Below are 25,067 nucleotides of genomic sequence, written 5' to 3'. Positions count from 1 at the left end.
AATGCATTCCTGTTCATACTAGTCAAGAGAAGCTTCTGCCTGTGTTTCTCCAAGCAGACACAGAAACAGTACTCTCCTTCCATGCACTGGCAGTCAGTGATGCTGTTTCCTATATTGTTGGAAACAGCAAGAAAACTGCTTGGACAATATTCATGGAGAAACATGTACTCCCAAGACACTGGGGGAAGGATGATCTACAGAACGATCATTTCAGCAGAAAAGTTCATCTGCAACACGTACCATTTATCTGATGAGGAGGGCTGCGACAAGACCCGGGTGATATTGTTCTCCAAGTGTCAACACCAGAGGCACTGCCCCCAACAAGCGATGCACTATGCGGCACTCAAAGAGCTCACCTGCAAGTTATGAAGTGTAGGCAGGCAAATTACAACAATCCCACACTACCCCCACTAGAGAACATGGGTTGGACCACACATAATGGGGAAATGGTACCCAAGAGCTAATGCCACTAGAGCCAATCCCTGACAGCTGTGCAGAAATTGTTACCTGTGGATGTATCAAAGAGTGCATATCACAACACTGCAGCTGAAGAAATATTACACTGGCATGCACTGGGGCCTGTGAATGCAAGGGGTGTGTCGGCACATGTAGGAACTGTTAAATTATGCTTGTCTAACAATGTGCAGGATATACAGTAACTCTTTGTAGCAGAATAAAAATAGAAAACTTTCTAATTTTTCAAATTTTACATAAATTTTTAATTCCAATTTAGGTAGCGAAATTTTCAAAATTCAGCTTGGTAAATATTTTCAGATTCAGCACATTCAAATTATGAAAACTAATTGTTTTACCTACTTTTCCCCAAAAATGCCTCTTACATCTTATTTTACTGAAAATGTGCCCAGTCTATCAGAAAGGTCTCTTGAAATTCTGATTGCAAAAGCCCAAACTTGCAGCATTAATTTACACTAATATTTATCCACAGGGTTTTTTCCCCATTGAAATTGTTAACTTTAAAAAACTGACATGATACAAATGCCTTCTTTTGTTTAAAAGTCCTTCCACCTTCTTCCTAGCGGAAAAGTGAGACCACACAATACCTGGGGCAGGCTGAACGCGATACTGCCTGGAACAACTGATGAATGGGTTCTCAACGTGAAAATGTATCTGTGGTTTGGAGAAGTCCTCACAACTACATGCCTAGAAAAGAAAGACCAGCATTTTATTTCAATTCCAATGTTATGAGAAATCATGAGTAACAATTCTTAGATTTCATTCAACTTCTGTGATGGAAAAACTAAGGCACCAGTCCTGCAATACAATGTAAGCAGGAGTATGCCTCTGCAGAGCTGCACTGAAGTCATGGACTTGAATCAGGCGTCACATGGGTGCAGGGCCCCTTTGAGACTGAGGAAAGGAAATCTGCAGAACACTTTCAAAAGATGAACCTGGGAGTTTAAATTCATCACTCTACTAGACACTAAAAATCATGGACTGAATAGAGACAATGGATTTATGGCTTATTACAACAATCAAGGGAGGCAATTACAACAACACTAGGGACAAAAAACTTACTGACCCGCCAAGCTGAATATGACAATCTTCAGATGTTCGAGAGCCAGGGCACACCTGCCTCGGGTTGGAGCTTTGGCCCCTCGGGAGGAGCCTGCCGGGGCTTGGGGTTTCAGCCCCGCTCCTGCTGAAGCCCCATGCCCTGGCAGGCATGCCCCACAGGGCTGAAGCCCCAAGACTCCCCTCCCCACTGTGCAGAAGCCCCTACCTCACCAACCTGCTGCAAGGCAGAGGTTCCAAGCACCCCCCTTCCACTGTCTAGTAGGTGGAAAATGTGGGGGGCTCCGCGAGCTGCCCTTTAACTGTAAAAGAGCCACATGCAGCTCATGAGCCATTGTTTGTTTGGCCACCCAGATCTACTGCCTTTCCCCCATCCCAGGATTGGAGGGGTGTTAATGGGCCACTTTACCTTGAATGGTTTCAGAGTAGTAGCCGTGTTAGTCTGCATCCACAAAAAGAACAGGAGTACTTGTGGCACCTTAGAGACTAAAAATTTATTGGAGCATAAACTTTCATGGGCTACAGCCCACTTCATCGGATGCATAGAATGGAACATATATATACACATACAGATAAGTTGGAAGTTACCATACAAACTGTGAGAAGCTAATTAATTAAGATGAGCTATTATCAGCAGAAGAAAAAACTTTTGTAGTGATAATCAAGATGGCCCATTTAGACAGTTGACAAGAAGGTGTGAGGATACTTAACTTAAGGAAATAGATTCAATATGTGTAAACACCCTCCTGGCCGCTATGGATGTGGAAGCCCTCTACACCAACATTCCACACAAAGATGGACTACAAGCCGTCAGGAACAGTATCCCCAATAATATCACGGCAAACCTGGTGGCTGAACTTTGTGACTTTGTCCTCACCCATAACTATTTCACACGTGGAGACAATGGAGACCTTCAAGTCAGCGGCACTGCTATGGCCCCACAGTATGCTAACATTTTTATGGCTGACTTAGAACAACGCTTCCTCAGCTCTCGTCCCCTAACGCCCCTACTCTACTTGCACTACATTGATGACATCTTCATCATCTGGACCCATGGAAAAGAAGCCCTTGAGGAATCCTACCATCAACCTCAGCCTAGACCAATCCACACAAGCGGCCCATTTCCTGGACACTACTGTGCTAATAAGCAATGGTCCACATAAACACCATCCTATACCAGAAACTTACTGACCGCTATACTTCCCTACATGCCTCCAGCTTTCATCCAGATCACACCACACGACCCATTGTCTACAGCCAAGCTCTATGATACAGCCGCATTTGCTCCAATCCCTAATACAGAGCCAAACACCTACAAGATCTCTATCAAGCATTCTTACAACTACAACACCCACCTGCTGAAGTGAAGAAACAGATTGACAGAGCCAGAAGAATACTCAGAAGTCATCTACTCCAGTACAGGCCCAACGAAGAAAGTAACAGAGCGCCACTAGCCATCACCTTCAGGCCCCAACTAAAACATCTCCAGTGCATCATCAAGGATCTACAACCTATCCTGAAGGACGATCCCTCACTCTCACAGATCTTGGAAGAAAGACCTGTCCTCGCTCACAGAGAGCCCCTCAACCTGAAGCAAATACTCACCAGCAACCACACACCACACAACAAAAACACTAACCCAGGAACCTACCCTTGCAACAAAGCCCAATGCCAACTCTGTCCGCATATTTATTCAAGTGACACCATCATAGGACCTAATCACATTAGCTACGCCATCAGGGGCTCGTTCAACCTGCACATCTACCAATGTGATATATGCCATCATGTGCCAGCAATGCCCCTCTGCCATGTATATTGGCCAAACCGGACAGTCTCTACACAAAAGAATAAATGGACACAAATCTGACATCAGGAATCATAACATTCAAAAACCGGTAGGAGAGCACTTCAACCTCGCTGGCCACTCAGTAAAAGATTTAAGGATGGCAATTTTGCAACAGAAAAGCTTCAAAAACAGACTCCAATGAGAAACTGCTGAGCTTGAATTAACATGCAAACTAGATCCTATTAACTTGGGTTTGAATAGAGACTGGGAGTGGCTGGGTCATTACACATATTGAATCTATTTCCCTAAGTTAAGTATCCTCACACCTTCTTGTCAACTGTCTAAATGGGCCATCTTGAGTATCACTACAAAAGTTTTTTCTCCTGCTGATAATAGCTCATCTTAACTAATTAGCCTCTCACAGTTTGTATGGTAACTTCCAACTTTTGTGTGTGCGTGCGTGTGTGTGTGTAAAATGGAACATATATACATATATAAAAAACTATATGTTCCATTCTATGCATCCGATGAAGTGGGCTGTAGCCCACGAAAGCTTATGCTCTAATAAATTTGTTAGTCTCTAAGGTGCCACAAGTCCTCCTGTTCTTTTTACCTTGAATGGTCTCTTGAAATATGTGCTAACTACATATGCTGAAGGATCTGTTCCACTACTTTTCCCAGATCTGAAGCAAAGCTCTGTGTAGCTCAAAAGCCCCTTTCTCTCTCTCTCCCCCTCCAAAAGAAGTTGGTCCAATAAAAGATATTACTGCAGTCACCTTTGTCACCAGAGACGAGTGGGGTACCTGCTGATAGTGGAGGGGAATAATGTAAAGGTTTGCCTCCCCCCGCCACAATAGCTTGAGTCACACGCCCCTTACCTTCAGCAGCCCCTCCCTGCAGCTCCCAGCTTTTTGCTGCTGCCTGTCCCCACACCACAGCTCGCCAGCTCCAGCAGCTGCCACACAGGGAGGGGGGCTGGCCAGCAAACTCTAGCAGAAATCTGGGAAAGGGGGAACGTGGCCCCTCCACGAGTTGCCTCTGCCTATCACTCTAAAGCTCCCTGATCTCAATTATGTTTAATGTCAACTTATTCTTCACAGTAACTTTGTGTAAGCATCCATATACTGTCACTCACTGATTGCATCCATGATTTAATTAGCCTTTTAAAATAAAGGAACCATAGTACTTAACCACTGGCACAGCTTGGCAAGAAAGGATTCCAAAACGCACTGTAAAAGCTTTAGTGCTATAAATGGCTTTATAGATTGAGACACTTTTTGTACAAAACGGAAGGAAGGTATCATTTTCATCAGGTTTCACAGTTACAATCTTAGCGACTTCTGGAAGCTTGTTTTTCAAGAAGAGGGTGGTGAGAAAATCATAAAGTTATTCAGAAAAAGCCCTCCCCCCAAAGGAGGTCACCCCCTGTTCTACACTTTTGGGGGGGACGGGGGACGGAGAGGACTTCTCAGAATATATTTATTTAAAATATGAAACAGGAGATCAGACCCTGGGTTAGGGCACAAATGAAGTGATTTTAGTGGCCTCAGGCTGGTTTGTTACTCCAGAAAGCCACCATAACAGGCTCTCACTGCACAGAAGCAGCCAAAGAAGAAAGTGGGGAAGGGCACATCTCAGAACTAGGATGGGCCATGGGAGGTTTGCATTGCATCTTCTCGCACCGAATCAGGCTCAAGCCAATGATAATCATTTTAATATGCACTCTGACAAAAGGTGGCACTCGACCCATGCACTCCCAGGAGAGTTCCTGGAACCTGCAAGGCCAAGGACCATGGATGGGTCATCTTGCCTATTACAGGGCTCCCCAGCAAAGGATGGTGTGAATATGCAAGTTTTGGATGCTTGTATTATCTCTATCTACTGTACTACATGGCAGTGTTTGTGATATTATTGATTGTTCTAATTAAACTATGATAAATTCAGAAAGTCTTCCTTAAATGCAAATCTCCCCCACATACATGGACGTCCTCACTCTGAAAACAACTGCAAAACTGTGGCCAATGTAGAGACAAATTAATCCTGCTAAACAACAGAATGTTAAGTTGGAATCTCTAAATAATACCTAACCAATAGATCAGGCAACACCCCCAACCCTTTCTTCCCCCAGCTCTGCATCTCACCCTCTCTGCATTCAAGTCAGTCAATTTCCTATTCCACACTACCTGGGCATCAGCAGCAGAGGCATTAAGAGGACAGAAAAACAGTCCCCCTCCTCTCAGTTCCTGTGCCCATTACCACAGTGGCCCAGCCGCTGGGAGGAGCAATTATAGAAAATGCCCTTCTCAGCCCCTGCTGTTAGAAACATAGAGTCACAGAATAACAGGGTTGAAAGGGACCTCAGGAGGTCATCTAGTCCAATCCCCTGCTCAAAACAGGACCAATCCCCAACTAAATCATCCCAGCCAGGGCTTTGTCAAGCTGGGCCTTAAAAACCTCTAAGGATGGAGATTCCACCACCTCCCTAGGTAACCCATTCCAGGGCTTCACCACCCTCCTAGTGAAAAAGTGTTTCCTAATATCCAACCTAGACCTCCCCCATTGTAAATTGAGACCGTTACTCCTTGTTCTGTCATCTGCCACCACTGAGAACAGCCAAGCTCCATCCTCTTAGGAACCCCCCTTCAGGTAGTTGAAGGCTGCTATCAAATCCCCAGTCACTCTTCTCTTCTGCAGACTAAATAAGCCCAGTTCCCTCAGCCTCTCCTCATAAGTCACGTGCCACAGCCCTCTAATCATTTTCATTGCCCTCTGCTGGACTCTCTCCAATTTGTCCACATCCTTTCTGTAGTGAGGGGACCAAAACTGGACGCAGTACTCCAGGTGTGGCTTCACCAGTGCCGAACAGAGGGGAATAATCACTTCCCTCAATCTGCTGGCCGTGCTCCTACTACTACAGCACAATGTGCCGTTGGCCTTCTTGGCAACAAGGGCCCACTGCTGACTCATATCCAGCTTCACGTCCACTGTAATCCCCAGGTCCTTTTCTGCAGAACTGCTGCTTAGCCAGTCGGTTCCCAGTCTGTAGCAGTGCATGGGATTCTTTCTTCCTAAGTGCAGGACTCTGCACTTGTCCTTGTTGAACCTCATCAAATTTCTTTTAGCCCAGTATCCTGTCTTCCAACAGTGGCCAATGCTAGGTGACCCAGAGGGAATGAACAGAACAGGTAACCATCAAGTGATCCATCCCCCGTCACGCAATTCCCAGCTTCTGGCAAACAGAGGCTAGGGCCACATGCCTCCCTATGCCTACCAATCCATACCCCAGAATGGAAGACTCTTCCCACCTGACCAGAGATTAAACAACAGAACTACATAGAAAGAAGTAACTTCTAACGCATTAAGTATCATCACATAATTAAAACTCAACTCCAACTGTCAAAAGTAAAGGAAAAGAATAGTCCATGATATAACATCCCTACTTTTAATTTTCATAGTGTTCACTCACTCACAATGACTCTCCAACTCAGTGCAACTTAACAAGGGTCTCACCTAATAAATGAATGTGCTGAATACTGTTAGGATATAGATATTCAAGCCTACCTGCAAAGGCCTATACTTTAAGAATTTAAGAATTTAGGTATATGTTTATCATTTAGCTAGTTATAGAGGTATAAAAGAAAGAAAGAATCAAAATCACTGTCTGCCTGTATAAGGCCTTTTCTCACTGTGACAGTTTGAGGCCCTGTTCTTAGGCTAAGGCCTCTGGCTAAGCAGCAGAGGCAGCCGTAAGCTGGAAAGCATATGGTCACATCCTTACATTCCAAACTGGTCACAATGAAATAAGGTATTATTGGGCTGTTAGGCATTATCAGGACAGGGTTGTATTCCTATCATCTCCAGCAAAAGGGAAGTGCCTAGAAGATGTAAAAGGAAACTCAGTTTGATAGCATCCTGTCTGGCAAGAACTCACTTATCAATAGCTGGGATGTGAAATCCTCATTTCTTTGTTGTTCTATCACTGTAGTCCCCATTTCCCTATTGTTTGTCTGTATAATCTCTGTCTGATTCTGTGATTGTTTCTGTCTGCTATATAATTAATTTTGCTGGGTGTAAACTAATTCAGGTGGTGGGATATAACTGGTTAAATAATCATGTTACAATATGTTAGGATTGGTTAGTTAAATTTCAGTAAAATGATTGGCTAAGGTATAGCTAAGCGGAACTCAAGTTTTACTATATAGTCTGCAGTCAATCAGGAAGAAAAGCGGGGAATGGGAATGCAGGTGGGGAAATTGGAATCATGTTTTGCTAAAGGGGGGAATGGGAACAGGGACACAGGCAAGGTTCTGTGGTGTCAGAGCTGGGGAGGAGGATACTAAGGAAGGAAATTTGAATCGCTGCTTGCTGGAAGTTCACCCCAATAAACATGGAATTGTTTGCACCCTTGGACTTCAGGTATTGTTGCTCTCTGTTCATGCGAGAAGGACCAGGGAAGTGAGCAGGTGAAGGAATAAGCCCCCTAACAAATACCCCTCTCAGTCTAGCTACAGGGTCATTGGGCACATACTGCGGATGTAGAAGTAACTTTGGCAGTTCCAACTGCAGGCCCTCTTTAAGAGGAAGAATTCAGCATAAGCATGCATGCAGTGAATTTTTTCCGCATTCTTTGAGAAACAGAACTGTGGAACAGTTTCCCCACTTTATTGCTATACCTTAGTAGGTAAAAGGGTGATGAAATGGTAATCTGGAGATATTTGAATGGCCTAAGCAGCTTTTAGTTTGAATTTGATAAAGCAGCAGAGGATCCAAGATTAAAACCATTTTTTAAAACCGTAAGAATTTTAGCTATCCCCTGGGGAACTTTCTCCAAGAGTCAGAGGGTGTCCCAAAGAATAGAAGTGTTCCCTCCTCCACTTCTCACCACCAGGCCATTGTCAGGTCCTCCCTGGAGCTGGATATTTGCTTTTTGCACATTTTTATTGTTTTCAAAGTGATTTGGGATTCCCCCAGGATGGAATGTACAACAGAAATGTAAGATATTACCACTGTCTAATAACAAATACTTTGTAAAGTGCATTGAGATCCTATGATCCAATGCACTATATCAGTGTAAAGATGAGACTCATGCTAACTTCTACAGATGTCAAAACTAAAGGCATGAAGAGGAAGTGACTTGTCCCAAGATGTCACAGTGAATCAGCTGGGAATAGATCCAAGGTCTGATTCCCAGTCCCATGTCTGAAGGTGATTTCATGATTGAATCTGAATATCATATCCACATATATGTGCATATGATAATGTGAATATTAAAAAGAAGCCAGTTATAAGGTATACATCCAATAAATTCTCCCCTTCAGTAAGTCAAATCTAGAATAGAATGGTAAGTACTAATTTTAAAAGAATAGAAGATGACAAGCGATTACAGTCATATGCACTTTACTGCAAGGCAGCAATATGGATGGCCTGGCTAAACTTTTCAGTGCAGCAAGATTACCACAGCCTACAGCTCTGGCTTCTCTACACTCCAGGTGTATTTGCTTTTAAGAACAATTTGCAGTTTTTTTCCACAACCAATAGAATCACACAATCATAGAATATCAGGGTTGGAAGGGACCTCAGGAGGTCATCTAGTCCAACCCCCTGCTCAAAGCAGGACCAATCCCCAATTAAATCATCCCAGCCAGGGCTTTGTCAAGCCTGACCTTAAAAACTTCTAAGGAAGGAGATTCTACCACCTCCCTAGGTAACTCATTCCAGTGTTTCACCACCCTCATAGTGAAAAAGATTTCCTAATATCCAACCTAAACCTCCCCCACTGCAACCTGAGACCATTACTCCTTGTTCTGTCATCTGCTACCACTTTTGAGAACAGTCTAGAACCATCCTCTCTGGAACCACCTCTCAGGTAGTTGAAAGCAGCTATCAAATCCCCCCTCATTCTTCTCTTCTGCAGACTAAACATTCCCAGTTCCCTCAGCCTCTCCTCATAAGTCATGTGTTCCAGACCCCTAATCATTTTTGTTGCCCTTCACTGGACTCTCTCCAATTTATCCACATCCTTCTTGTAGTGTGGGGCCCAAAACTGGACACAGTACTCCAGATGAGGTCTCACCAATGTCGAATAGAGGGGAACGATAATATCCCTCAATCTGCTCGCTATGCCCCTACTTATACATCCCAAAATGCCATTGGCCTTCTTGGCAACAAGGGCACACTGCTGACTCATATCCAGCTTCTCGTCCACTGTCACCCCTAGGTCCTTTTCCGCAGAACTGTGCCTATCCATTCGGTCCCTAGTCTGTAGCTGTGCATTGGGTTCTTCCGTCCTAAGTGCAGGACCCTGCACTTATCCTTATTGAACCTCATCAGATTTCTTTTGGCTCAATCCTCCAATTTGTCTAGGTCGCTCTGTATCCTATCCCTGCCCTCCAGTGTATCTACCACTCCTCCTAGTTTAGTATCATCCGCAAATTTGCTGAGAGTGCAATCCACACCATTCTCCAGATCATTTATGAAGATATTGAACAAAACTTGCCCCAGGACCGACCCCTGGGGCACTCCACTTGACACTGGCTGCCAACTAGACATGGAGCCATTGATCACTACCCGTTGAGCCCGACAATCTAGCCAACTTTCTACCCACCTTATAGTGCATTCATCCAGCCCATACTTCTTTAACTTGCTGACAAGAATACTGTGGGAGACCGTGTCAAAAGCTTTGCTAAAGTCAAGAAACAATACATCCACTGCTTTCCCTTCATCCACAGAACCAGTAATCTCATCATAGAAGGCGATTAGATTAGTCAGGCATGACCTTCCCTTGGTGAATCCATGCTGACTGTTCCTGATCACTTTCCTCTCATCTAAGTGCTTCAGGATTGATTCTTTGAGGACCTGCTCCATGATTTTTCCAGGGACTGAGGTGAGGCTGACTGGCCTGTAGTTCCCAGGATCCTCCTCCTTCCCTTTTTTAAAGATTGGCACTACATTAGCCTTTTTCCAGTCATCTGGGACTTCCCCCGTTCGCCACGAGTTTTCAAAGATAATGGCCAATAGCTCTGCAATCACAGCTGCCAATTCCTTTAGCACTCTCGGATGCAACTCGTCCAGCCCCATGGACTTGTGCACATCTAGCTTTTCTAAATAGTCCCTAACCACCTCTTTCTCCACAGAGGGCTAGCCATCTACTCCCCATGCTGTGATGCCCAGCGCAGCAGTCTGGGAGCTGACCTTGTTAGTGAAGACAGAGGCAAAAAAAGCATTGAGTACATTAGCAATACACCCACACTAGTTCCTATGTAAATCTTAATTCTACAAAACAAGCAACCTTCTCAGGATTATTTATACAGCAGAATGTCCAGGGCTTTTTTGGTTACAACGCCTCTAGAGTCATTGTTCCCTGCATGGTTTCATAATTGATAGAAGGTTGCAACCTAATAGTTACTATTATTTACTCAGAGTCATAAATGAACACAGTTGGCTCTTACAGGTCTAAAGCTTAGGCTCCTCCATTATTTTATTCGGGAAACATTAGGGAAAGGTGCTAGTTTTTAATATGCAAGAGCCAAGGATTTCAGATTAAATACTCACAGTTCAGCATTGCACTTTTTGTAACATCAGTCACTTTATTACTAGCATCTGCTTGAAAAAGCTGGACGTGCACAAGTCCATAGGGCCGGATGCAAATGTGATTGCAGAGCTATTGGCCATTATCTTTGAAAACTCGTGGTGATCGGGGGAGGACCCAGATGATTGGAAAAAGGCAAATATAGTGCCCATCTTTAAATAAGAGAAGGAAAACCCGGAGAACTACAGACCTCTGCCCATGGAAAAATCATGGAGCACATCCTCAAGGAATCCATTTTGAAACACTTGGAGGAGAGGAAGGTGATCAGGAACAGTCAACATGGATTCACAAAGGGCAAGTCATGCCTGACCAACCTGATTGCCTTCTATGATGAGATAACTGGCTCTGTGGATATGGGGAAAGTGGTGGACGTGACTTAGCTTGACTTCAGCAAAAAACTTTTGATACGGTCTCCCACAGTATTCTTGCCAGCAAGTTAAAAATGTATGGATTGGATGAATGGACTATAAGGTGGATAGAAAGCTAGCTAGATTGTCAGGCTCAACAGGTAATGATCAATGGCTCAATGTCTAGCTGGCGGCCGGTATCAAGTGGAGTGCCCCAGGGGTCTGTCCTGGGGCCAGTTTTGTTCAACATCTTCATCAATGATCTGGATGACGGGATGGATTGCACCCTCAACAAGTTCGCGGGTGACACTAAGCTGGGGGGAGAGATACGCTGGAAAGTAGGGATAGGGTCCAGCATGACTTAGACAAATTGGAGGATTGCTCCAAAAGAAATCTGATGAGGTTCAACAAGGACAAGTGCAGAGTCCTGCACTTAGGAAGAAAGAATCCCATGCACTGCCACAGCCTGGGGACCGACTGGCTATTCGGCAGTTCTGCAGAAAAGGACCAGGGGATGCAAAGCTGGGTATGAGTCAAGACTGTGCCCTTGTTGCCAAGAATGCTAACAGCATATTGGGCTGCATTAGTAGGAGCATTGCCAGCAGATCAAGGGAAGTGATTATTCCCCTCTATTCAGCACTGGTGAGGCCATACCTGGAGTATTGTGTCCAGTTTTGGTTCCCCCACTACAGAAGGGATGTGGACAAATTGGAGATAGTCCAGCGGAGGGCAACAAAAATGATTAGGGGGCTGGGGCACATGATTTACGAGGAGAGGCTGAGGGAACTGGGGTTATTTAGGGCTTGGCTACACTTGCGCGTTTCAGTGCAATAAAGGAGCCGCAAGCGCACTAGCTCACTACCCGTCCACACTGGCAAGGCACGTAGAGCGCTCTGACTCTGCGGCTACAGCGCTGCTGGTACTCTACCTCAGCGAGTGGAATAACGTTTGCTGCGCCCCCGCTGGAGTGCCGCGGTGCCAGTAAGAATGAGGTGTTGCTTTACTGCGTTCTGATCAGCCTCCGGAAACGTCCCATAATCCCCTTAAGTCAAGTGGCCACTCTTGTCATTGTTTGGAATCGGCTGTAGGAATGCAGAAATGCCCGTTGAAAGCTCCGTTTCTGACAGCCGACTGCTTATCTCCTCCGAGACAAAGCAACCATTACTGTGGAATGCTGTGTGTGTGAGAGAGAGAGAGAGAGAGAGAGGGGGGGGGAAGGGAGGTCTGCTGCTGTCTGAACTTACAAGACAGCATGATGACATGCTCTCAGTCCCCCAAAAACCCACTCTTCCCCCCCCCTACACACAACACATTCCCTGTCACACTCCACAAAGCATGTTGCTGCCACTTGCCTGCTGGGATAGCTGCCCATACTGCGCCACTCCCAATGCCACTGCAAGTGCCGCAAATGTGGCCACACCAGTGCGCTTGAAGCTGTCAGTGTGGACAGACTACAGCGCTTTCCCTACTGCGCTCTACGAAGGCTGGTTTAACTCAAAGCACTCTACAACTGCAAGTGTAGCAATGCCTTTAGTCTGCAGGAGAGAAGAGTGAGGGAGGATTTGGTAGCAGTCTTCAACCACCTGAAGGGGGGCTCCAAAGGAGATGGAGCTCAGCTGTTCTCAGTTGACCAATGACAGAACAAGAAGCAATGGTCTCAAATTGCCATAGGGGAGGTCTAGGTTGGATATTAGGAAACACTATTTCACTAGGAGAGTGGTGAAGCACTAGAATGGGTTACCTAGGGAGGTGGTGGAATTTCCATCCTTAGAGGTTTTTAAGGCCTGGCTTGACAAAGCCCTGGCTGGGATGATTTCATTGGGGTTAGTCCTGCTTTGAGCAGGGGGTTGGACTAGATGACCTCCTGAGGTCTCTTCTAACCCTAATCTTCTATGAGTCTATGACAACCTACCAGCAAATGTCTGTCTATTGTATAGTGCTCATTAGCATAATAGCTGAGTGCCTCAGTCTTTTTAAGGTATCAACACCCCTGTAAAGTAGAGCAGCATTATCCTCATTTCACAGATTGGGAACTTAGGCACAAAGAAGCTCAGTGGTTTAACGACGTTCCCACAGGAAGTCTGTGACAGAACCACCTGGATCTCCCAAGAGACCAGCTACCACCATAATCACTGGACTATGCTTCCTCTCTGCAACTCTCACACCGCATCAATACCTCAACAGATACAACTGTTGCCCTGGATTGTTACTCCAGAACATGATCAAGCCAATTGCAACCATGCAATAATGAGCGCTCAGCTACTATGAATTAATGAAATTGACCACCACAGAGTTAAGGGTTAATTTGCAGACAGGCTTTCAGAAGCAAGGTCAAATCTAGCTGGCAATTTCTGCTAATCAGAATGTGAGGAGGGGACAGACAAGTCAACCACTGAGACCGAAAACCTCGGTGGAGGGAAGACCTTGAGTCTGGGCTCCTCTGATATTCGAAGTTTATTGAAAGTTAGGAAGAGTGATGCTCCAGTAGGGGTCATTATGACCTATGTGTTTTGTAGAAGTTAGTTATAAAAGACTAGATAAAAGAGTGTATTTTGGAGCAGTTCTCTGAAGCCATCTGGAGAGACGTTTTTCCTGACACCCTTTCTCCCCAGCAGTTGAGCAACTGGCCACTGCAAACCTGCTGTTAATTACTTCTTAATACCGTTCATGGGGTTTGCCACTTCACCCATGTCTCCACCACCTGCTCACTCTGAGAAGTGTAGAATTTTGCTTGTATTTGCACAACTGCAAAAGCCATTTTAAAAAATCACAATCCAATTCAATCAGAGACAGTTGCTAGAGGGCTGGGACAACTCCTTCTGTGACAGGAGCTCTCCATGGTAGAGAAAAACTAACCAAACCTGGAGAAGCTGACTAGCTCACAGCACACAGACAGACAAGCCCTGAAATGCGTATTCACCCCTGGATACAGGAAGTCAGAAGCACCATCATAAGCATTTTCACTGAGTGTCAGCCCCCTTTTAATGATGTAGGAATGAACCTACAACTCATTTTCTATCATTTAGTGGGGTAGGAGGAGCTTCCATCCCTGACCCATACTGCTGTAACAGTCTAGTTTTCAGGTGATCATGTCCCCGCACTAGTACATATCTGTTGGTGATACATACATAAGCCAGTGAACAGAAACTACTCCCAAGGGAATTCTGTGCCAAAAAGTTAAATATTCTGCGCACAATATTTTAAAATTCTGCAAATTTTCTTTGTCAAAATAACACAACATAATCACACCATTTTCAATTATTTGCTGACAAGAATTTTGAAATAAATTACCAAAATAACTGAAAATGGTGTGATTATATTGTTATTGTGTTTCTGTGTTATTTTGACAATTAAAATATGCAGAACTTTGCAGAATTTTAAATTTAATTTTTTGGTACAGAATTCCCTCAAGAGTACCAGGGTTCTGGGAGGTGCAATCAGTTTGTGAGCAGCTCGGTGCGGGTCTGGGTGCAGGAGGGAATCTGGATGCACAGGTGCTTGGTGCAGGGGGTATGGGACTCTGCAGGGGAGTCCAGGTGAAGGTGGTTATGGCTCAGTGGGGTGGGGCTCAGGGTGCTGAAGTGTGTGCAAAGTTGCTCCAGGGCAGCAGGAAAAGGCCAGGCTGGTAGAGGTAGATGGGCCATGGCAGGCGTGCCTGAGCAGCAGGAGGTGTTTAAGTGAGCAGACAGTTGGGGGCTCTAGAGCACCAGTAGCTACATAAATAGTGGTTAGAGGCACTCTTGCTCTCATGTAGCCACAGATAGCAAATGTAGTAGAGAGAGAGAGAGCCTGAGACAAGAGGCCTGAGATAAAGCAGTGGGCAAGCTTTGCTGATATAAAGCAAAGTTAGCGAAAGTCAGGCTGTAAGCAAAAGGCAGGCCCTGCTATAAAACATGCCTACTTGCAAGTTCACAGAACAGGGCTGGTATTGCAAAAACACAATCCTAACAAGTACTAGGCACAGTAAACTCACGCAAACACATTCCAGAAGGGTGGTACCAGAACACCCAATACAAAGTATGGTACACACAAACCAACATGTGCAAGGTAATGGGTGGTAACAAACCATGTCAGGGGGCTATACTTGTGTAGTTAGTTGTGTAACTAGCTACACAAGAGGGGCAATACATAAATTGTACGCATTGGTGTATGAAATGGAGTCTCAGAGTGTCTCTTTGGCCAGCCTAGGGGGCAGCGGAAAGTTCCGCCACTGACTGAGTCCATCGTCACGGGCATCCATGTCTTAGCATCCCCACAGAGTCTGTTGGGTGCTATTACTGTGCTTTGTCGACAATAAATCTGACTGAGTGCCTTTGCTACTAATGGGGCTGTAGTTATTGGACAATTTGATGGGAGCCTGCTGTACAGGCTATACGGCCAGAGCCAGTGCAGCACGCAGAAAGAACACATGCAGCCAACATCTAATGACAGCAAGCATGATTGGGAACTAGAGATCCATGAAGAATACAGCATGTTCCACTGAAGATATCAATTATTAACTATAGGAATCACTACAGATTTAAATCAGACTTTCATTAACAGATTCTCAAGATGAGCCCTGCCTGTCACAGGTTGGCTAGCCCTTTAGAGTAGTTGTGCTCAGCCACACTTCCGACAGATTAGCTATACCCCCTATCAGGACCATCTGGGTTCTTTCCGAGTAGTTCTGAGCCCTTTGAAAGAGAACAGAACCACACAGAATCAGGAAGTTTCTGGGGAAGGCCTTGAGTGAAGGCCTGCAGGGGACTGTGAGGGGACTCTAGGGAAGAAGCTCTATCTCAGAGCCAAAGGAAATAAAATGTAGCCCAGAGGAGCTCAGACTGTGTCAGAGGACTCCAGGGAAGTGGTCTGGGAGTCAGGACTCTCTGTCAGAGCCACAGAGAAATTGAAAGGTAACCCAGAAGGGACTGGGAACTGAACCTGAAGAGCAGGCTGAAAAGAATCCTAAGTGGGGCAAAAGTACTTTTGGTTTGGTCTGGACTTCTGTTACCCTGAAAGACGACAGAAATGAGAATGACCCAGCCACATGGTTGAGCCACGTGAACCCTGGAAGAGACCGAAAACAGTGAGAAGGAGGAAATTGAGGCAGGCAGTGTCTGAAGTGCCACGCTTGGCCACCAGCAAGCACTACAGAGCAGGCACACCCCATGACACTGGCCACAAAAAATGTACAATGGTTCACGGATTTCAGTGGGAGTTAGGCACCTAACATGCTTAGGCACTTTTGTAAACCACACTAGGTGTCTATCTGCATCTTCAGACACCTAAATATCTTTGAAGAGAAACAGTCAAGTCATTAAGTATAATTAATACTTCCTTAAACGCAAAATGTTTTAACACACATATTTCTTATGCAGCCAGCATATTTTTATTTAAACTATTTTTTTTTACATTTTTAATTGAATTCCAATTTCCATCCAAATGCAGTTTGACAAAAATCCTGCATAAGAAATCATCATCCAGTAAACAAGAAATGCATCATTCACTGTTTTCTAACATAATAATGTAAAAATTAAGAATTTGACTAAATGTATGTTAATCTATATAATTGCTTCAATGAATGCATATAGATACAGTGCATCACTGTGACTAGCAAAAAAGTACCAAATTTAATGTAACAGCTATATTCGGTTGCAAATCAATATGTTTTAATGGTTACCAATGAGAATTAACCTGTCTCTAGGAAACAATACAAAAACTATTTAAATTGAGTTTTCCTGCTTAAAATCACCCAGATCCACTCCATTGCACACACAAAACATTCTCCAGAGTAGCAGCCGTGTTAGTCTGTATTCGCAAAAAGAAAAGGAGTACTTGTGGCACCTTAGAGACTAACAAATATACTTGAGCATAAGCTTTCGTGAGCTACATGCATCCGATGAAGTGAGCTGTACCTCACGAAAGCTTATGCTCAAATAAATTTGTTAGTCTCTAAGGTGCCAAAAGTACTTCTTTTCTTTTCACAAAACATCCTATATGTTAAAAGTACATTAAGGTTGCAAAGGAAAGCAGTCACAAGTAGTAAGGAAATCCCACACTCAAGGTTGTCCTGAGCACTATACACACACACACAAAGTGCTCAAGACAACCTTGAGTGTGGGATTTCCTTACTACTTGTGAGTAGTTAGTATATATAAAAAGAAAAGGAGTACTTGTGGCACCTTAGAGACCAACCAATTTATTTGAGCATAAGCTTTCGTGAGCTACAACTCACTTCATCGGATGCATACTGTGGAAGTGAGCTGTAGCTCATGAAAGCTTATGCTCAAATAAATTGGTTAGTCTCTAAGGTGCCACAAGTACTCCTTTTCTTTATGCGAATACAGACTAACACGGCCGTTACTCTGAAACCTATAGTATATATGTATGCCTCATTATGTTCACATTTTTGAACTGCAGAATATTTTAATCTCAAATATTGAAATCATGTCTAGCAACTGTATAGGTGGGGCTACGAGGACAAGGTGGCAAACTTTTCCATCTCCTCAAGTTGCATTTTATGGACTAGCCTAGTAATAGGAGGTTCCTGTGGATAAAATGACGTTTTCTGCTTCCATGCATTACACTTAAAAAAGACTTTTACTGAAATACCCTAAATACGCATCCACACGAAGAAGCCCTGCTCTTTGTCCAAGCATTGCCCTACCTTATTCCCATCTTTTGGGATAAAGCCACACCCTCACTTTTAACCTCAAAGCCACGTTCACATTCCCAAAGAAGAGATACACAAGTGACTCAGGCGGAGTGAGTTCTGGGAACAAGTCAGTTTCAGCAATTTAGCTGACTGCTTCCAGGTCTAAAATGACACTGTCTCTAGTTCTCGTTAGACAAAACAGTAATGGTGGATACTTACAGGCCAGCCTGGAAGTCCTTCTCATTCACCACAACACAATTGCTTAATGATAGTTCATCTGTAGGACATCTTGCCGCTTGCATAGACTATTGGAGGTGACACAAACAGGGCAGAAAAAAATCAGTAATGAGCCACAAGAAAATACAAGCATCTTTTTTAATAAAATTATGCATTTCTTAAACTTTATTAATTAAATAAAATGCAAATTGGTTCCTTGAGATCTCACTGGAATTGATGTGGTGTTTGGATACATAGTTTGCCATTAGTGGCAAAAAGCACCTTTCTACATTCACAGTTTCTAAGGCACTTACATAGCTTCTCTCTAAAGTATGCCTGCAGTTGACTGTAGCCTCAGTATATTAGAGACACAAGGCAAGTGAGGGAATATCTTTATTTGGAATAACCTCTGTTGGTGAAACAGACATGCTTTCGAATTTCACAGAGCTCTTCTTCAGAAATCTGAAGAAAGCACATCTCTTTCACCAACAGAAGTTGGTCCAATTAAAGATATTACCACGCTAGCCTTGTTTCTTTCTTTGAACAGACATTCCCACATTCTACACCCTGAAACCTCTAGATCTGACAACTGCAGTGCACTCTACAGAGGACTGCCCTAAGCTCATCTAACAAAAACTATATCTGCTTGGCACTATTAGCCACTATTAAACCATATTGCATCATATTTACTTCTGAGGGCAATTCAAGGTGTTGGCAGAAAAATGTAAAACTCTATACTGTTTGGGATTCTAGTACCTGAATACCCACCCCTCTCCTACTGTGCCACCAAAGGTTTAAGATTGTGCAGTGGAAAAATATTATGGTTCAATGAATAGTTCTGATGTTTTCAACCAGGCCAGAGACCAAAATGGGAGATTTTTATTAACTAAAATTTATTGGGAAACTTCTCTTTATAATTTCATATAGTTTAAGGCTAGACAGGACCACTTGATTATACAGTCTGACCTTCTCCATATACAGGTCATTAAATTTCATCCAGATACCGTTCTATTGACACCAAGGATTTTAGTCTCCTGAGGACTGAAATAAAAGAATCATAGAATATGAGGGATCGAAGAAACCAACATTGCATGGTACTGTTGGTGAGTACCACTGAGTGTCTGATGCGGTATCAAAAGGCACAACATGCATTGAGGATAGCCCGAAGTTACACCACGTAGATATGGATTGAGGCTCCCGGTTCTGCCCACAGGTCATGGACCTTCAGCAAGGCCAGATTCACCCCTCAACCCAGAATGGAAACATCAGTAACCAATGTCTTCGTTGGAGAAGCCTGAGTGAAAGGGTCCCCTTGGCGCACATTGCGTGGGGACTCCTACCAGCATAGGGAATCTAGAACTGGTGGAGGGAGGTGAACCAACCTTTTCAGAGGATGCAGAGCAGGGTGGTAAACCATCCTGAGCTACATCTGAAGGGGGTCAAGGCGGAACCTGGCAAACTGGACCACCTGCATGCACACGGACATGCAGCCCAGCAGGCTCAGACACACACTGACTGTCGTGGATGGCTGGGATTGCAGACTGAAGCAGAGCTGCTGCATTGACTGGAAGCAGTTGGTTGGCAGGAACGCTCTTGACCTGTGGAGTCTAAAAAGGCTCCAACAAACTTGATTTTTTGAGTGGGAGCCAAGGCTGACTTTGAGGTGTTTAAAAGGAGTCCCAGACTGTGAAGCAAATGCAATGTAGTGTCAACGTGGGTGAAAACCCCCTCTCTGGATCTACCTTCAGCAACCAGTTGTCAAGATATGGGAAGATGTGGATATCCTTCCATGAGAGTACTTGCAGAGTCAACTGTGGTGGTGCTGAAGAGGGCCCAGTGCCAAGCTTCCCCGCACCAATTCTGGTACCAGCTATATCCCCACCACTGGAAGGGGAGCATTTGGGTGCGGTGCCAACACACATGGAGGCGCAGTGTCTCGCTCCATCAGAGGGACCACAGGTGGCGCAGCCCTGGGAAAGTGCCGGATGAATGGGGAGGTTAGGACCGAAAGGCAAAAGAGGTCTGAGGCTGCCTGGTACGCTTACAACATGAACTCAGTCAGTACCGGCATCTCCCTCGTCGGTACCAGGCTCAACAGACACCCGGAAGCCAGAACCAAGTCAATGGTATGGTGTTTCTGCCCTTCCCACCCAGTACAGGGCAGGGTCAGAGGCACCCACACCATACCACGTGCCCAAACCATGCCAGTCTGCGCTTTTCCTAGGGGAGGCAAAGGAGTTGCCCCACAACCTGGAGCAATCCAAATTAGTCTTATGAGACCTCTTTCTCAACACTGATGATGGAGAATTGTTCCCCCTTCTCTTCGGCGAGGCGCCTGCCCTGGAACAAGAGGCGTCAGCACCCTCTGAGTTCAACAGTGATCTTCAACCCAAGGAGGCAGATGAGGTCACATGGCAGGTTTAAGCAGGTGCTTCTTGAAGCAAAGTTCCCGCACCACCTTAGACCACTTCTTAAACAATTTACAAGTCGAACAGCGAGCTTTAAGGTGGGCCTCGCCAAGACAAAGCAAACACCATGTGTGGGCGTCACTGTTGGGGATTGCCTGTCCACACAAAGGACAGTGTTTGAACCACAGTGAGGGCACCACTCACACTATTTAACTACTTACTAACATTAACTCTATACAATAAACTAGGCTAACACAATCAGGATTTCCTCCCCACTCTGAACTCTAGGGTACAGATGTGGGGACCCACATGAAAGACCCCCTAAGCTCATTTCTACCAGCTTAGGTTAAAACTTCCCCAAGGCACAAATTCTTTGGCCTTGGAGGGCACGCTGCCACCACCAAGTGATTTAACAAAGAAACAGGGAAAGGACCACTTGGAGTTCCTATTCCCCCAAAAATATCCCCCCAAGCGCTAACACCCCCTTTCCTAGGGAGGCTTGAGAATAATATCCTAACCAATTGATTACAAAGTGATCACAGACCCAAACCCCTGGGTCTTAGGACAATAGAGAAATCAGTCAGGTTCTTAAAAGAAGGGTTTTATTTTTTTTAAAAAAGTAAAAATTACCTCTGTAAAATCAGGATGGAAAATAACTTTACAGGGTAACAAAAGATTCAAAAACACAGCAGAACTTCCTCTAGGCTTAGTTTCAAAGTTACAAAAAACAGGAATAAACCTCCCTCCAGCAAAGGAAAAATTCACAAGCAGAACAAAAGATAATCTAACATGCCTTGCCTGGCTTTTACTTACAGTTTTTGTAATGTGAGAGACTTTTAGGATGGTTTATAGGAGAAGGAGTTTTCTGACCTGATGCTTCTCTGCTTCCCAAGAGAACACACAAAACAAAGCCTTCCCCCCCAACCAAGATTTGAAAGTATCTTCTTTCCCCTTTGGTCCTTTTGGTCAGGTGCCAACCAGGTTATTTGAACTTCTTAACCCCTTACAGGTAAGGAGGAATTCTAGGCCACTCTTAGCTGTATGGTTATGACAAACACGAAATGCAAGGTTGTCAAACTACAACTACACACACCTCCGACTCCAGCCACAGGTGGGGAAAAGGAACTGAGGGGGGTCGGGGCAGCTCCACTCATACAGCCAGAGGAGCAGTCACAGCCATGAGCGCTGCCCCCTGTAGGTACTGCTAGGCAAAAGGCTCTGGCTCCAGCATGCTGGGCATGCACACACCTAAGTGGAAGACACGCCTGCATCTACTCAAAGAACTCCAAGGTTACAGATTCCAGTACGTTGCTTATAGCCATGACTTATAACCATCATAATACAGACATGCTACAGACATGAGTAGTAACACTTCTTAACCCTTCATAAATTCATTATCTCTTTATTAGCTATCTGTAAGAGAATAGCTAACATAAAATGTGAACATTGCAGGCACAGAAATGCAGTTAGGATTGTGTGGATGATCTTACCTATGGAAAAAATACACTGGAAAAACAGTCAAGTGAGATGACCCCATTTTCAAACCCTATTTCCCAAACATTGTCCAATTTGTCTCAAACTTTCCCCAATACCTCTATCCTGGCATAAAATGAAGAATTACAAAATTCCAACTGGATTAATTTTGGCAAAGTTGGGCAGGAGAAGTCAATGAAAAGCTAGTTTAAACCTTAAGTAGAGAGAGGGGAAAGTCTCATAATATCAAGCTGTGGCTTCAGAGCCCCAAGGAAAGAAGGCTTAGCAAGCCAGGGGATAAGACACTATCCTCTAGTCCACAACAACACTAGCTAGGCATACAGAACACATTTCACTAAAGAAAAGCCCATTTTGTAAGATCTGTGGATGGCATAGGTGAAGCCTGTGGCTTGTCCTGATTATTCGCAAGGCACAAGTTACTAGTTAAACACCTTTAACTTACACAGGGCTTTACAAGCCCAGAAAACACACATCATTACCTTGTCTTATTTAGACAGTAAGCACTTCAGGGCAAGGAAACTGGGTGATACAACAGCTCTGGAGAGGGGAAGACTGGGGATTGTTGAGATGATTAGGAATGGCATAGCCTGAAGAGGGATTTGAAGATTATAAATTGGGATTTGATTAATTAGGAAAAGGGCCCCTGGCAAAGAAGTAGTTGGAGAGTATCTCGGGCATATGAGGCAGAGCAGAAAGCACAATGTTGGAAGTGGGAGAAGGAGAAATGAGAGGAATGACATAGGCACAGCCAAAATTATACAGGGCCTTGTGGGGAGGGCAAAAAAATAAAAAGAATTTGATGCAGAAGAAGATAGGAGGCCAACAGACATGACTAGAGCAGCAGAAGAGGGAGATAAATAGAACTTTGTTCACCGTATTTTAAACAAACCAGGGAGGAGAGGCAGCAGGAAGATGCTTGTAATGACCTCCTGATTTGCTCAGGACATGCACAGGGATTTTAGCATTGAGTACAGCAGGACCAATCCCCAGTCCCCTAATCATGGGCTAACATCCCCCAGCTCTCATCTGCAAGGTAAATTATACCACCACTGTGGATCATTGCTAAGCCTTGGTCAGTGTGTGACATTATTGACATGAACTGTTACTGTATAGATCATTGTTGCTGTCATAAATATAAAGGGAAGGCTAAACTCCTTTAAAATCCCTCCTGGCCAGAGGAAAAATCCTCTCACCTGTAGAGGGCTAAGAAGCTAAAGGTAACCTCGCTGGCACCTGCCAAAATGACCAATGAGGAGACAAGATACTTTCAAAAGCTGGGAGGAGGGAGAAAAACAAAGGGTCTGTGTGATGCTTTTGCCAGGGACAGAACAGGAATGGAGTCTTAGAATTTAGTAAGTAATCTAGCTAGGTATGTGTTAGATTATGATTTCTTTAAATGGCTGAGAAAATAGCTGTGCTGAATAGAATGAATATTCCTGTCTGTGTGTCTTTTTTGTAACTTAAGGTTTTGCCTAGAGGGATTCTCTATGTTTTGAATTTAATTACCCTGTAAAGTATTTATCATCCTGATTTTACAGAGGTGATTCCTTTTTACTTCTATTAAAAGTCTTCTTGTAAGGAAACGGAATGCTTTTTCATTGTTCTAAGATCCAAGGGTTTGGGTCTGTAGTCACTTTTATGCAAATTGGTGAGGATTTTTACCAAACCTTCCCTAGGAAGTGGGGTGCAAGGGTTGGGAGGATTTTGGGGGGAAAGACGTGTCCAAACTACATTTTCTCAGGAACCCAGATAAAGTTTGGTGGTGGCAGTGGAAGTAAAAGGGCAAAGGGTAAAATAGTTTGTACCTTGGGGAAGTTTTAACCTAAGCTGGTAAAAGTAAGCTTAGGAGGTTTTCATGCAGGTCCCCACATCTGTACCCTAGAGTTCAGAGTGGGGAAGGAACCTTGACAGTTGCAACCAGGGTTCTATGGTTGCACCAGGTCTTGTACAGAGGAGGTCAAGTATGGTGTCTATGGAAAGGTTGTAGTTTGCTGGTTATGATTATGCTTTCTGCATGTATGTATCATTTTTGTATTTGAAGTTATGAATATTGGCTGTGTATTTGTATCTCAATGTGTTTGATTCTATGTAGCCTCAGTGAAGCATTTGGTCAGCTTCTTGAGAAAGGACTATTCTCAGTAAGTGCCCGATCAAGAACACTTAACTGACAATGGACTTTGGGAGACACCAATCCACATCTGAGCTTTCCTGGGAACGTTCAAACTAACATGTAAACAATGGCATCGGCCTGCTAAAAGCTGAAGCCGATTTTGTTCAAAATCTTCATTAATGATCCGGAGGATGGCATGGATTGCACCCTCAGCAAGTTTGCAGATGACACTAAACTGGGAGGAGGGGTAGATATGCTGGAGAGTAGGGATAGGATACAGACGGACCTGGACAAATTAGAGGATTGGGCCAAAAGAAATCTGATGAGGTTCAACAAGGACAAGTGTAGAGTCCAGCACTTAGGACGGAAGAATCCCATGCACTGCTACAGACTAGGGACCGAGTGGCTAGACAGCCGCTCTGCAGAAAAGGACCCAGGGGTTACAGTGAACGAGAAGGTGGATATGTAGGCTAACGGCATTTTTGGCTGTATACATAGAAACATTGGCAGCAGATCGAGGGATGTGATCATTCCCCTCTATTCGGCATTGATGAGGCCTCATCTGGAGTGCTGTGTCCAGTTTTGGGCCCCACACTTCAGAAAGGATGTGGAAAAAAATGGAAAGAGTCCAGTGGAGGACAACAAAAATGATTAGGGGGCTGGAGCACATGACTTATGAGGACAGACTGAGGGAACTGGGATTATTTAGTCTGCAGAATTTAGTCTGCGGAAGAGAAGAATGAGGGGGGATTTGGTAGCTGCTTTCAACTCTCTGAAAGGGAGTTCCAAAGAGGATGGATTTAGACTCTCAGAGGTACCAGATGACAGAACAAGGAATAATGGTCACTAGGAGGGTGGTGAAGCACTGGAATGCGTTATCTAGGCAGGTGGTGGAATCTCCTTCCTTTGAGGTTTTTAAGGTCAGGCTTGACAAAGCCCCCAAGCTAGGGT

General features: G+C 44.4%; 1 protein-coding gene across 3 annotated transcripts in view; it reads right to left on the bottom strand.

Moving 5' to 3' along the window:
* NSF (N-ethylmaleimide sensitive factor, vesicle fusing ATPase) overlaps positions 1-25,067 on the bottom strand; it is a 187,067-nt gene that overhangs the window by 144,702 nt on the left and 17,298 nt on the right. For 2 of the 3 annotated variants that reach the window (XM_073325854.2, XM_073325855.2), the window contains exons 2-3: positions 18,108-18,193; positions 1,062-1,161 (exon numbers count right to left, since the gene is read on the bottom strand). In XM_073325854.2, the coding sequence (XP_073181955.1) occupies positions 1,062-1,161; positions 18,108-18,193 (186 nt within the window). Of the gene's footprint in view, positions 1-1,061; positions 1,162-18,107; positions 18,194-19,846; positions 20,042-25,067 lie in introns of those variants that run through there. The other variant, XM_073325853.2, reaches the window with a different exon arrangement.

This window comes from Lepidochelys kempii, chromosome 27, assembly GCF_965140285.1.
Source record: "Lepidochelys kempii isolate rLepKem1 chromosome 27, rLepKem1.hap1, whole genome shotgun sequence".
In the NCBI taxonomy this organism is placed as follows: domain Eukaryota; kingdom Metazoa; phylum Chordata; order Testudines; family Cheloniidae; genus Lepidochelys; species Lepidochelys kempii.
This window is presented reverse-complemented; position numbering and strand designations above follow the sequence as displayed.